Below are 15,600 nucleotides of genomic sequence, written 5' to 3' on the forward strand. Positions count from 1 at the left end.
AATATATAGCAAGTATGTGCTTGTTTTAGTAATACGCATACGGCGAGATACTGTTCCTGTTGTTTTACATTCATATAATGTATGTTATCTAGTTACAATTACACATGAAGACCTCCTTTCAATGTGTTTAACTTTCGTTCAAAAACAAAAATAATTGTGTTTTGTATTTTTCCAGCAAATGTTCGTTTGGATATTTGGTATCCGAATATGTGTACATTTAAACGAATGCTATGGGCAAGAATGGTGCAAACTAAAATCTAATACGCAAATCTGTTAATAACATAAGTTGACTTAAAATAAATTACTTCTTCATTTTGTAATATTGTTTTAATAATTTGGTTTGTGATTTTCCAACACAAGCTCGTTTGAATCAATGGGTACCTGCCAATGGATTCACAAACAACACATCTTTGGTCAAGAATGGAGAAACCTATAACGTATACTGCGATAACGGGTTCTTGCTGGCGAGCACTACGACGGATAAAATCTTGGTTGGTGATACAACACTGAGAATCAAGAATGAGTTGGGGAACTTTAAATTGATTTCTCACCCCTACACAGACTACACCACTATGGAATGCAGGGATGGTATGTAGTTTACTTAACTGCTACTTAATATGTTACAAACTTTTATTGGGCGTAGCTGTAATGTTTTAGTTTAAAATTTTTAATGTTTAATGTTTTAATGTTATGCATGCGTGGATTATATATATATATATATATATATATATATATATATATATAACATTAAAAAATCGTTTTTAAATACCTAAAACTTAAATTCTTGTTTAATATAATACATGTGTTAGGTACCTACACTGACGTTTGAAGGGTTTTGTACATTTTGTAGTTCGGGCAAAGCAGTGGCAACCAGTAAATGGACGTGTAGATATTAAAAAGAATCTACTGTTTCATAATGAAACATATAATGCGATATGTGATGACGGATTCTTGTTTGTTAATACTTGGACCGATACATTCCTGGCTCGTGGTGTCAGTTCACTTGGTGTCTTGAATGACAGGGGGAATCTTACAGTGATTTCTTACCCCAATCTAGCTTACACCTCTCTTGAATGCAAGGACGGTATGTACTTGAATTTATTGTTACTTTATACATTAAATAATTTAATTCGGCGTAGCTCTCTCAGAACACGTTTGATCTATATTTCTCGTGACAATGTTTATATATATTAATTATGGGATATGATACGGTTATTTGTTTTGTTACCTTATTCGACAAACTCGATCTTTGTATTGTAGTTCGGACCAAACCTTGGTTTCCAATCAATGGGTACGTTAATACAACGGCTAATCTGGTGCATCATGGTCAAACTTACAACGCAATCTGTGACGACGGCTTCTTTTTCTTCAATAATAAAAGAAACAGATTCTTGGACATGACTCAAGTTGGTTCGTCACTGAGAGTCGATAATGAACTGGGTGTACTTAACGTTAAAGTAGCTTCAAACCGATACATCCTGATCAATGATTTAGCGTGCAAAGATGGTACGTTGAATTATTATTTTGAACATTGATTTCACAAATCTGTATTGATTGGTTTTATTAAAACAGACAAAATTTGGACAAGTTATGAATTAAAATAAGGTATGTGTTTATATCAATAGTGTTAGTCATATGAACAAAAACCAGAAATCAGTATTGACATTGTTACAAGAACAAACATAACGTACGTTGAACATAAACATTTACATTTTCGAAAAATGCAAAAGTTAAGTGCCTCCTTTGAGAATGACGTAAAGCTAGATGACAAATGAAAAAGCAAAACATATAGGGTTTCAAGGATAAATTCAAATAAAAAATGTTAATAGACCCATAAAGATTATTTACCATTAAAGCTTCGGCTGAGTCGAAATGAAATGTTTGCCTGGTCACTTGAAGACAGCTTCGAACTTTAAAAAATAGCACTTGTTGTATTTTCAATAATAATTTACAAACTTGAACCAAATAATACTTCAATTCCAGAATTCTACGAATAACAGTTTTTTCGATGTTGTATTATATTAAGTTATTAAATATACAGTTTGTAACATTAAATCTGTAAATCTTTTGTTCACAGTCGGATGAGAATGACAATTTCCGGTTCGATAACGTGTTTAAAGTTCATATTTTTATTTTGTCTTCGTTTGCAATACGAAATGTTTGTTTAAGCCACCATACTCACAAGGGTTATTTACAGAAGAATTTCAAATGCGCAATGGTCTATTGAAAGAGAAGGCGCTTTTAATATGGCAGAAAAACACATGGCAGTGCCAGATTTATAAGAAAATATGTGTCACAAGTCACATATAAAATGGAAGCTGCACACCACACGTAGTCCTGATATTATAATGATTTGTAATATGGTAATATACCAGATATATCATCCACCGAATAGGACCAAACAAAAACTCCCTAATTAACAAAAAAATATATCCAGCAGCATGTTCCCCACTTTCGTTTAGGGAATACATACTGTTTATGATTGACACTAATCTATATACACGTATGAATAATACAAACATTTATGTAATTTATTTTCACTTATTTAGCCCGTTGTAAAGCACCCACGGTTGAAAACGGTAAATTGGTTTATCAGGCACATTTTAATTCACGGGAATCAGACTTTAAAGAAAACTACACGAAACATGGATCCAAGGTGCGCAATATATCCTTTTGCTTAATTGTTTAAGTAATGGTTTCGTCTTTCGAATGGACTAAGTACTATACAGTTATGCATTTGAGATGAAATAAAGAGAAAGTTACTACTATATAAATCATTCAATACAAATCAGCTCACGAGATGTTTTTATTTGGAATGTATTTTGGTTTGGTTACCATATTTACATTTAACATTTTGAATTGTCTTTATTAATCGTATATTTTACGACTAATATGTTTTGTTTTAAGGTTTTTATAAAATGCAACGATGGATATGAGCTGCTCAATGAGACGAGCGGACTATTGCTAAAATCCAATAAAATCAGTATAGCATGCAGGACGGGAAAGATTTTTCCCGACACTATTCCAAGATGTATAATTCGTAAGTACATATTTTTATTGCGACTTTTCAAATCGTACATCTTTAACGTCTGTTTTAATTTTAGTTTTTTGTCTGTTGCTTTGAACAGTTTTCATAAAAAATCGGTTTTGCGATTTGCTTTTTGAAGATTGTCTAGATTATAATCGTCAGTTCCCGGATTATTTTGAATATGTTGCTGATTTTTTCGGGGTATATGCACGCGTATGGGGTGGTGCGGTGGTCGAGTGGTAACACTCTGGTCTACCATTCCAGATGTCCCCGGTTCAAATCCCGGCCGGGGCACTGGAAATTTCAGAAATGCTTCAAGTGTTTCCCACCCAACCAGAGATGTACTGGTATGATACCCAGGTAATTCTCGCGTGTATCGGTGCTATACACTGAGCACGTAAAAGAACCAAGGTATCTATTCGCAAAGAGCTAGGGTATCGCACCCGGATTCCTTGTATCCCAATACTGTCTCTTCTGCTTGCTGTCTCTTCAGCAAAACCAAAGGACCCCATTGGAAATAAGTGCTTGCACTTTCATGGGTTATCCTTGACCGCAAGGTCAAAAAATAAATACATTGACTTTGTGATGTACGAATCCATAAGAACACCTGATAGCACATTATAATGCATATGTTTCGTATTATATCCCCTATCGAACAAACTCTGTTGAGCCAAACCATTACGAGCGAAGTTCTCGCTGGTGTTAAATTTTAAGGTATTTGATCGGTCCACTTAATATTTCGGTGACTTTTACCTATGCATGTAAATTAACCATTTGCACCAGTAATTATTATCTGAATCATAGGCGTTCGATGTCAATGTTTATATCTATATATATATATATTTTTATTATTATTATTTTGTTTTAGTTACCCGTAGTTTATTATAATGCACACACATACTAAATCAATAAAAATCTTCCGACAAAACGTCTGCGTAAAAAAGGTGACTATGTACATAGAAATTGACAAGGTAAATCACTCGCCATTTTCTGAAGCAACGGAAGTGCATCATTATGCATAATTAAATCGCTGTCACCCCGCTCGCTTATTGAAATCCGCGCGCAGAAGATGATGATGATGACGATGATGATGACGATGATGATGGTGATGACGAAGATGATCATGATGATGATGCAAAATTGTTGCAACAACATTTTCGCAATTAAAGCTAATCCAAGTGTCGTCTAAACTCACGACGACCCTTGTAGAATCAAAAGCACACCACTTATGTGATCAGCTAATGACATTTTCAAGCACGAATTCTCAAAACACTAGCTTTGGTTTTAAGAAATCTTATGACATGTACTTTACGCGCGGGATGTAGTAGAAATTCCACTTGGTGATACGATGTTTTTGAGAGTCATTGTTTATTAATCTTTTATGACTTATGATTCAAAAAACCTTTAAAGAAACTTAATTTTTGGTATCTGTATGTATTATTTATAGGTATCTGCATTTATTATGTATCAAGATTTTGTCATATGATAAAAAGAGTAAGAGAACAGCGTAATCGAGATATAAACAAAATAATTATAAAATATTGAATAAAGATAAGTAATATTATTAGTTAGTAAGTAATCTTCATGTGTCAATTATAAACAAGTTTTACAAAACACAAAGGCAAAACGATGAATTTAATTTTGGTTGAATACTACTACTGCTACTATTACTACTACTGTTACTACTACTACTACTGCAACAACAACAAACTACTACTACTACTTCTTCTACTATTACTACTACTACTACTACTACTACTACTACTACTACTACTACTACTACTACTACTACTACTACTACTACTACTACTACTACTACTACTACTACTACTACTACTACTACTACTACTACTACTACTACCACTACAATAACATTCAAACACTTGATTTGTCGTCCGCGAAATGGGCAATATAAATCGACCCACTTATAAAGTACTTAACTGACTATGGTAACAAGTATTTCGTTAACGACCAATGTGAAACTTAACAGTCAGAATTCCACGAACTTTTTCGCGTATTCATGCACAAGTATGTTTTGTTCAAAGGCCACTTAATTTTCACCAATGATTATATAGGGTTGATCCTAAAACAGGAACATTTGAGAAGCCCTTTTGTAATCAATTATACGAACTTGTTTGATTTTGTATTAGGCCCAAATATGTTTGTTTTTTTAAACTTATGTAACTCTCTTTTGAAACACGTTTGACGCTCTTGCATTGATTGGCAGGATACAGTGTTTCTACAAATTTAAATATATGTTTCGTGTTACAAATCCAAGACTAACCAATTCTTCGCGCGTGTTGCACTTTTAAATAATATATTCTGTAATTTAGTAAGGGTTTAATCAATTCATGCATATTATGTGGGTTAGTAGTTTCAATAGAATAAACATCAAGAAATAATCACGAGTTTCCGGAAATTTTAATAAACATATAGGGCTAATATTGATGAAATTACTATTAAACCCAACACCGTTGGTAAGAGTATTGACTATTGACCTTCATTATCAGTACACCTATATTTGTTTGAAAAATTAAAGGCTATTTTCGCAATAAAATATATTTAAAGTGCAAAACTGTAACATTATTGTGTGTGGTGAGATAAAACATAAAAATAGCAATACAAACATTTTGATTTGACGTGCAAAACTAGTACTTCAACTGTAAGTGGTAACTACTTGGCTCTTAACACTTATCATAAGGCGTTAAGCATGCATATCTCAATTGTACTTAAATGTGTTCTATATAAAAGAAAGTACCATCGACTTTGTCAAACGACTCGTTGATCTTTAGCATCCATGATTCAGTCCCCAACGTATGCCCTTTTCGGCAGCCAAAATAACAACTGTTTCTACCTATAAACCATTGACTTCAATAGAGACAATTTCCCTCTTAGCAATCAGCTGGCGTTCAAAAGTTAACTCTTCTGGCAACGTTATACTTCCTTTAAATCGAATGGTGTTTGGCAATCAAATACTTGGGTTATTATCTCACAAGCATCACGTTATTTGTAGTAACAGCATTGTGGTATCTTAATACGGTACACATTAACAATATAACATTTTAAGCAACTTGGCTAAAAGATAACGGTTATTTAATTTGCGGAGTCGAAACGATCGTCACGTCAGAGTACTATCAAATAAAACAAAGTAGACAATTCAGCAAAAGTGATGATTATATTAAAAGATCAAAGATTCTTTATCACTGACATTACATTTTAATTTTAAAATTACCGTAAAGCCCTCATAACAATCAAATACACATTGTAGATCTTTCCAACGTTATTCATTTGCCGAACGAGCGTTCTAACAGCAATACTCAGACATTTTGCTTTCGTTATTGCAATGCTATATCAGCACATTACGTCATTCAATAGCATTTCTTCACGTGCTGCATTGCCTAATAATTGATTGCAAGTTTGGTATCATTTCGTAAGATGAATATTTTGATTCGAATGACCTATGTACTAGTACTATGGACAATAATGTGACAGTGTTGATGCCGAGCTATATTCTATATTCCCATTTCCGCTTATTAACGCCCTCTGTCGGATAGCTCTTGTGCCATTATATGTACAGCCTGTGTATGCGTGACACCTTTTCCTGTTGTGCTTTATTATATGGTTTGAACAATGATCCATATAAAGCAAGATATGGGACTTTCATACCACATAATTAGTTAAACCAATATATAAAAATCATATAAACATAAATTGGTTTACACGTCACATGACTCGAATATTGATATGTATCGATTTATTTGTCCAGCTGCAGCGACAATTTTGACTTAAGTTCTGTAACAAATACAGAATGTGAAAAGAGCCAACAATGGGTAGAAATACCGCGACTCGATAACAGCTATGTTCATGTCATATGACTACAAAACATTCTACAATGTCTATTCGATTTGCTGTGTTACTAATTAAGCTATTTTATGAACATATCTCTAGTAACTAGGTCACGGAGCAATAAAGCTGCTTAGATAAATGATCTTATGACAACGTGTTTGAGTGGGTTTAAACTATTTAAATATCAATATGTGATTGAAATCAGGGTTTAATCATTTAATTAAAGTTACAGAAAGAAAACACAATACAATATGTGATACTCAGCTCGATTAATTAACATGTAATGTTTTGGAGAGAAAACATCAAAGTTTGAAAAAAAATCCTGACAATGTGATGTTTATTCGTAAATGTTTGATTAATTAAATTGGTTTTAATGTATCGCACACACATTTGTCAACATAATATTCCCCAATAGTGACCAGTGAAATTGACATAACAAATACGTACAATAACTTTATTCGATTGTTGTTTCATATATTATTAAAATTCCCTTCTTGTAAACCTAAATGCTAAGTTATTATGAAAAACGATTTTTTTTTGTTTAAAATTAATGATATTACATGTCAAATAACGACCTTTGACTGTATTTAATTTCGTTTTATTGAAATGTATTGTGTTTTGTATTTGTCCAGCAAAGGTTGGTATGAATATTTAGTACCTGAAAATGGGTACATCTGTCAATAACATAATTCAACTAAAAATAAATGTCTGGGTAATTTTGTTAATATAGTTTAAAAAAAGTGTTTGTGCTTTTCCAACAATAGCTCGTTTGACGCCATGGGCACCTGCCAATGGATTTACAAACTCCAAAACATTGGTCGAGAATGGAGAAAGATATAACGCAAACTGTGAAAACGGGTTCTTATTTGCGAACAAATTGACGGATGCGTTCTTGGATGGTGCTGTCGAATCACTGCAAGTCAAGAATGAGCTGGGGAAGTTTAAATTGATTGCTTACCACAACATAGAATACACCACTCTGGAATGCAGGGATGGTATGTCGTAGACCTTACTGTTACTTTGTATATTAATTACGTTTATTCAGCGTATAAGTCTTAGACACTTTTGATCTATATTTCTCGGGAAAATTTATGTTAAATGATGTTCATACTAGTTTTATTTGTTATACAAATAACAAACGTAGTATAGTGATTACAACTTGCCTAAGCAGTCAATATTACTTTTAGATCCGATTGCCCATTTAAAGCGTATTATGTGTAAAATAAATTGGTCTTGATCATATCATACTTAATAAGTGTAGTCACGTTCATGTTCGCATAGACTTTCAAATGGCGGAACATGGCTAACTAAAAGCTAGCAAAAAAGTAAGTGGGTAACGTTGCTAAGCTGTATAACAAATGCGAAACATAACTCCCTTGCACCGAAATAGTATTCCATAATTATGTTTACACGTATTATAAATATTGTTATTATAAAACGTTTTAGTAGTTGGAAGACTAATTGTTAAAAACAGAATATGATGTATAATGCAACCTTCTATAAAAACTTAAATCAATGGAAATAAGCATTTGTTCGACATGAGTGCGTTTTTACACTGGGGAGTTCTACATACAGTTTACAAACTATTTGAGTTCTTTGCAATTTCAGTTGATTGAATTTAAGAGATAATTCTAACTCAAAATTGTTAGAATGCGTTCATTCTCGTTAACACTGCCAGCTGTGAAAATGATAATTCACAAATAGATACAGTACGTTCATAAAACTGGGTACTTAACATGGATAAGACATAGGCTGTGGACGACAATGTCAATGTCTCAATTACTTAAATTACGAACAGCAGTTGTGATAAATAATCTAGAATGAATTACTTAGTTGCCTGAAAAGCATAGAGAAGATACTATTTAGCAAGTAATTGCATAATATTGCTTATGGGGTGAGAGGAATATCGTATTGATTTTATATTGGTAATAAACTCTTTTTGTGAGCATTATCTGTTGTTATCTCTGGTAAACATGTATCGTTACTTGTTCAGTTCTGGTTCATTTTGTTAATATTGTTTAAATAAAATAGTTTGTGATTTTCCAACATTAGCTCGTTTGATACCATGGCCACCTGTCAATGGATTTACAAACACCAATACATTGGTCAAGAACGGAGAAAGATATAACGCAAACTGTGATAACGGGTTCTTATTTGCGAACAAATTGACGGATGCATTCTTGGATGGTGCTGTCGAATCACTGCAAGTCAAGAATGAGCTGGGGAAGTTTACATTGATTGCTTACCACAACATAGAATACACCACTCTGGAATGCAGGGATGGTATGTCGTAGACCTTACTGTTACTTTGTATATTAATTACTTGCATTCGGCATATAAGTCTTTAAACACTTTTGATCTATATTTCTCGGGAAAATTTATGTTAAATGATGTTCATACTAGTTTTATTTGTTATACAAATAACAAACAAAGTATAGTGATTACAACTTGCTTAAGAAGTCAATATTACTTTTAGAGCCGATTGCATATTAAAAAGCATTTTATGTGTAAAATAAATTGGTCTTTAACATATCATAATAAATAAGTGTAGTCACGTTCGTGTTCGCATGGACTTTGAAATGGCGGAACATGGCTAACTAAAAGATAGCAAATATGTTAGAGGGTAACGTTGCTATGCTGTATAACAAATGCGAAACATAACTCCCTTGCACCGAAATAGTATTCCATAATTATGTGTACACGTATTATAAATAGTGTTATTATAAATTGTTTTAGTAGTTGGAAGACTAATTGTTAAAAACAGAATATGATGTTTAATGCAACCTTCTTTAAAAACTTAAATCAATGGAAATAAGCATGTGCACGACATTAGTGCGTTTTTACACTGGGGAGTTCTACATACAGCTTACAAACTATTTGAGTTCATTGCAGTTTTACTGGAATTTAAAAGATAATTCTAACTCAAAATTGTTAGAATGCGTTCATTATCGTTTACACTGCCAGCTGTGAAAATGATAATTCACAAATAGATACAGTACGTTCATAAAACTGTGTACTCAACATGGATAAGACATAGGCTGTGGACGACAATGTCAATGTCTCAATTACTTAAATTACGAACAGCAGTTGTGATAAATAATCTAGAATGAATTACTTAGTTGCCTGAAAAGCATAGAGAAGATACCATTTAGCAAGTAATTGCATAATATTGCTTATGGGGTGAGAGGAATATCCTACTGATTTTATATTGGTAATACACTCTATTTGTGAGCATCATCTGTTTATATCTCAGGTAAACATGTATCGTAACTTGTTCAGTTCTGGTTCATTTTGTTAATATTGTTTAAATAAAATAGTTTGTGATTTTCCAACATTAGCTCGTTTGACGCCATGGCCACCTGTCAATGGATTTACAAACACCAATACTTTGGTCAAGAACGGAGAAAGATATAACGCAAACTGTGATAAAGGGTTCTTATTTGCGAACAAATTGACGGATGCATTTTTGGATGGTGCTGTCGAATCACTGCAAGTCAAGAATGAGCTGGGGAAGTTTAAATTGATTGCTTACCACAACATAGAATACACAACTCTGGAATGCAGGGATGGTATGTCGTAGACCTTACTGTTACTTTATAAATAAAAGACTTTTATTCGGCGCATTAGTCTTAGAACACTTTATGTTTATGCTAGTTTTCTTTGTTAAACAAATGTAAAAAAGAGTATAGTGATTACAAGTTGTCAATGTATTACTTTTAGAGCCGATTGCCGAATATGTTAAATATAAATTGTTCTTGAACATATCACACTAAACAAGTGTAGTCACGTTCATGTTCGCATGGACTTTGAAATGGCGGACCATGGCTCACTTAAAGCTAGCAAATAATTATGTAAGATGGTTACGCTGCTAGGCTGTATTAATAATGCGAAACATAACTTCTTTGCACCGAAATAGTATTTCTATTGTAGAATAGTATTCTACAACTGACAAAAAAGCTTTTATGCCCATATATATTATGCCACAATCTGTTCAACGATTAACTATGTAAGTGGCGTTCCGCTCTGCAATCGATTCTCAATTTAACAAACTGCAAGTAATCCAAACCACAGCACTCGCAGAAAACAGTGAATCAACCATTTTTTTTATTTATTTTTTTTTTAATATCAGGAGACAAATTCCACATGCCCCTGTTTAGATGTATACAATATGTGAAAAGCATTGCTTGTTCTGGAAAATACCCACCAAAATGACTTAAAATGCCATGGCATTAGAACTGGCTTGGAATTAATGCCTTAAGCAACGCTTAAGTATTTACTGGTTTGTTTTCAGAAAAGATTTAATGGAAAATTGCGACCTTTTTTGTGTATGAAGTCTCAAACGTGTTTCTAGTTCTGTTGTTATAATATTTTACAAGTGATTCTTATTCAGTAAATAAAGGGGCCTTTTCACAGATTTTGGCATGTATTGACGTTTGTAATTAAATGCTTTATATTGATAAATATTAACATTGGATCTTAAAATCTTCAGTAAAAAATTGAGAACACAATTTTAAAAGAAGAAAAAAGTAACTCTAAACAGTGCTCGATCCACTGACCCCTGTAGTCCTGGAGTAATAGTTTACCACTTAGACCACTCGTCCATCCGCGCTCGTACAATGAAGGGTGTATTGTATACTATATATAAGAAATCCTCGTATTTTCACAAAATATAACGACAACAACAGAACTCTCCAAATTATTCCAATCGTTTCGCGTTGCAACGCTTTATAATTTTCAAATTTTTAACCGTCACAAGATGCATAAAATGTATATTTAAGAGCATGGTAAATGTTTAGTACTTATCTCGCATTTGTTATTATTTAAATATAATATACAACGATATACCAGTGTTAATTTTATTAAAAGCTTTAAATAGCTTATTTATATAAAACGATAACCAGCGATATACCGTACCAATGTTAGATGTCTCTCAGGGAATGTGTATATTTGGGAAGAAATAATCAAGCTCCGTTTCGTCAATATGCATGTGCTAGCGAGGATATAACATGAATTGTGGTTTCATACAATAATGTATCATTCTTGTCAAGAATAAAGGTTACACAACAATTTATCTACTGGTGAAATACAATATTGTAATACATTACGAATTTTGTCAGATTATATATGTAACATATTTGTAAAGGGTTCTTCAAATAGTACTTAAAGGTATACATTTTTGCAGTAAAAATGTGTGTTTCTGCATAATACATACACATTAATGCAAAGTGGTGCAAAGAAATATTAAAATTTGCTGTGAAAAATAATTGCTTATAGGGACTTCTTTTGTTAATGTTTAATACATTAAAAATATAATTTTGATGACTGTTAGTTCACTGTTTATCACCGCTGATCTTCAAATTTCAGTACATGAAATGTTAAATAGCAGTAATGTGGCAGCTGCATGTCTCAATTGCTTATTAATGAAAACGTTTCTACTGAATGTAGATGTAAAACTATGAAGATAAAATGCCTCACATGTTAAATATAATGGCCTTGACCAAAGGTTGTTTTTTCCGGCTGGACCGACCAAGGTGACTACCAATGTCTGAAGAATATATTAACCTAAGCGAACTTTGCGCTGGGGATCTTGGTACAAATGTTATTTTAAAACCAAAATAGTTTTGATCCAATTGAATATCAGCCATTATTGTGCCCATGCCACCCATGCCTTCATTTTCTTTGAAATGTTAAATTCAAAATGAAGATAACACGCTTTAACTAGTATTACATCTTTTCTGCTTTTGTTTAGACGACTATGACGAAGGGTTGTCTCGTCGTTATGCCCACAAGTAGGAAAAAGGCACCAACTACAAATTACATTTGAAATCCACAGTTTTAATTGAAACTAGTATAATTATGAGTATTTGTCATAAACTTTACATACGAGTGAGCATTATTTAACTCCCCTTCTTGTAAACATTACTGTTCCTATTAATTTATAGCGATTTATTTTCTCTTGTTTAAAAAACGTTTAAATCGATTTATATAAACATAACGTCCCTTAAAACATTTATTGCATTGCATTTTCATATTGTTTGTAAAATCTGTATTGAGATTTTTTTAAATTTTCCAACAAAAGCTCGTTTGGAAGATTGGTACCTGAATTTCGATACACATAAATTAACGCTGTTGTCAATACGAGTGGCAGCTATACTCTTATACGCACATCTAAAAACAATGTACGTTTTCTAACACGCCATTTATGGATTATTTGTTTTATATTGTTCAAACATAATTTGTCTGTTGTGTTTCTTACAATAGCTCGTCTGAACCCATGGGCACCTGCCAATGGATTTACATCACACGACGCTTTAGTCAAGAATGGAGAAAGCTATTCTCTTCGCTGTAATAAAGGCTTTGTGCTGTATGATGTTTCGCGACCAGATATCTTGGTGAAATCTGTATTTGATGTGGAAGTCAAAAATATATTAGGTCATTTGGTGTACAACAACACAGACCCAGTGAAGAATTTGAAGTGTGAATACGGTAAATATATTTCACGCAAATGCAATCTTTGCATATCGAACGTTCGTTAAGGCGCGATGACCTATTGCGAAGTGTTCACATTTACGCTAGTTGCATGCAAATTCATGCAAATGACTGTACGACATCAATATTTTGTCCTATGTCCAAAGCTCAAAGTCCAGGATCTTGAATATCAGTTCCTCGGAATTGTATTATGTTGTTAACAAACGTTATAGTTACAGTACATTTATGTTTATTTTATTCGGCAAACTAACGAAATGTCTTTACATACAATTGTCTTCTGTCGCAAATGTCTTTTGATAGAGGGTGCATTTATAATGGAACACACACATAAACCTGCAGACGGTGCGTTATCGTTCAAGATAAATACGACGATAACATATTATGTATACATCACAGCTTTTTATTTCTGATTTGCAAAACAAGTATATTCAGTAGATGTATTAAGAAGTTTTTTGGTTCATAAACATGATAGATTTTAAAATTTTGAACGACGATAGTCACCTGTCAGGAAAATAATACACGTTTGAGCGATAACATACATGCATCTTGGATTTCAATCGACAGTAGAACAATGATATAACTCACCGAATGGATTGTTTTACGTGTTATATGTCTATGATTGTTATTTCCCATTATCCATATTTAGTAGAAAGAAGACATATAAAATTAAAACCATATAGTATAATTACGATCGAGTTTGTATACTTCTTAAAGCGATACTCTTGAGTGCATTTGTTTCTCGCTGGTAAGAGTCAATTTGAATGATGTATTATATAAATAAAATAAACAACAGCGGTTGAAATAACTTGATAATAATCAAATATAAAATACACTGATCCTATGGACATTACAACGTTACCTCAAACTACATTTATCAAATGTATAACGGTTTTGCAGTAATGTATAAACAACATAATATGCTTCACACTTTGACGGACAATTTGTATTTTCAGTCATGCATGTATATCGTTAATACTACATTTCCGTTTATATAGACGGCCCATCATTTAGTGTTGAGTTGGTTGATGGAAACAATAAACATTCTGGACGTGTTGAACTAATTATTGGGAACCTTCGCGGTACGGTATGTGATAATGAATGGGACGACAACGATGCAGCAGTCATTTGCAGAATGCTTGGATATGGGTGAATACAATAGAATTATTCAATACACATACACGTAGTATAATGTCATTCCCTCCATTAATCCATCAGTTCATCAATTTACCAAGTGATTGACCCATTTAATACGCCATAATTCCCGCCCTGAAATGTGTTGATATCACCACCATGAATTGTTCACAGTGGAGGGAAAGCGCTGATCGAAGCCTACTTTGGTCAAGGCAGTTCGAGTATCCTGTTGGATGACGTTCAATGTGACGGTAAAGAAACATCTTTCATGTCGTGCCGCCATTCCGGAGTTGGCGTTCATAATTGTACGCACAATGAGGATGCAGGAGTTATATGTAGCCCTATATGTGGTGAGTAGATACCAAGATATGGATATAAACATTAAGAGTAAAATATTATAAAAGTGCTTGTATAAAGTTTAAATGCTGGAGTTATATTTTGTCCAAGAAAGCAACTTTGGAATTCGGTGAGAAGTGACCAAGCTATCGCCATTCAAACATAGGAATAAGTCTGATACCTGCTAATACATATATTGTTAAATCAATATTATTCGTCGGACACTATTTATATGGGTGCCTACAACCACGTGTTTAATAACTCGACGAACGCTCAAGTAAAACATTGCATATTCTAATAAAAATCCACGAATTGACGATGAAACGAAAATACCAGGTGTGTTTGATCTAGGCAATTTTATGAAAACAAACTAAATAAATACATTGAATATTGTTCGACCGATTTATATTTGTACGAGTATATTTAGGTATGCGGCCAGGTTTCCATGAACAAATCTCAACAACGACATTGTCATACATAGACTTAAAAATAGTTGAAGGCCAACCTCAATCTAAAGGACAATACCCCTGGCAAGTGTATGTGGAAACACAAGTCGGTAACAAAAAGTGGCGTTGTGGAGGGACCATTATTGATCAACGTTGGATTCTCAGCGCAGCACACTGCTTTAAGTATGTTTTTTCTTCCGTCATGGTTGTGAACACGCAATATTCATGGCCAATTTAGGCAATAATTTTGCAACACTTAAGCCACTTAACTTCTTGGAAATAAGGGTTTTCAGTTAAATGTAGAGAGATAGAGAGAGAGAGAGA

The 15,600-nt window shown here is 33.2% G+C and overlaps 1 protein-coding gene across 1 annotated transcript in view; it reads left to right on the forward strand.

Annotated features, from left to right (window-relative positions):
• The window catches only part of LOC127836894 (uncharacterized), a 168,376-nt gene that overhangs the window by 110,859 nt on the left and 41,917 nt on the right, over positions 1-15,600 (forward strand). The window contains exons 14-25 of the mRNA XM_052363537.1: positions 361-588; positions 851-1,084; positions 1,261-1,506; positions 2,550-2,656; positions 2,908-3,040; positions 7,639-7,869; positions 8,927-9,157; positions 10,213-10,443; positions 13,136-13,360; positions 14,359-14,509; positions 14,669-14,844; positions 15,258-15,459. Of these exons, the coding sequence (XP_052219497.1) occupies positions 361-588; positions 851-1,084; positions 1,261-1,506; positions 2,550-2,656; positions 2,908-3,040; positions 7,639-7,869; positions 8,927-9,157; positions 10,213-10,443; positions 13,136-13,360; positions 14,359-14,509; positions 14,669-14,844; positions 15,258-15,459 (2,395 nt within the window). The remainder of the gene's footprint in view (positions 1-360; positions 589-850; positions 1,085-1,260; positions 1,507-2,549; positions 2,657-2,907; positions 3,041-7,638; positions 7,870-8,926; positions 9,158-10,212; positions 10,444-13,135; positions 13,361-14,358; positions 14,510-14,668; positions 14,845-15,257; positions 15,460-15,600) is intronic.

Source organism: Dreissena polymorpha, chromosome 7, assembly GCF_020536995.1.
Source record: "Dreissena polymorpha isolate Duluth1 chromosome 7, UMN_Dpol_1.0, whole genome shotgun sequence".
NCBI classification, from domain to species: Eukaryota; Metazoa; Mollusca; class Bivalvia; order Myida; family Dreissenidae; genus Dreissena; species Dreissena polymorpha.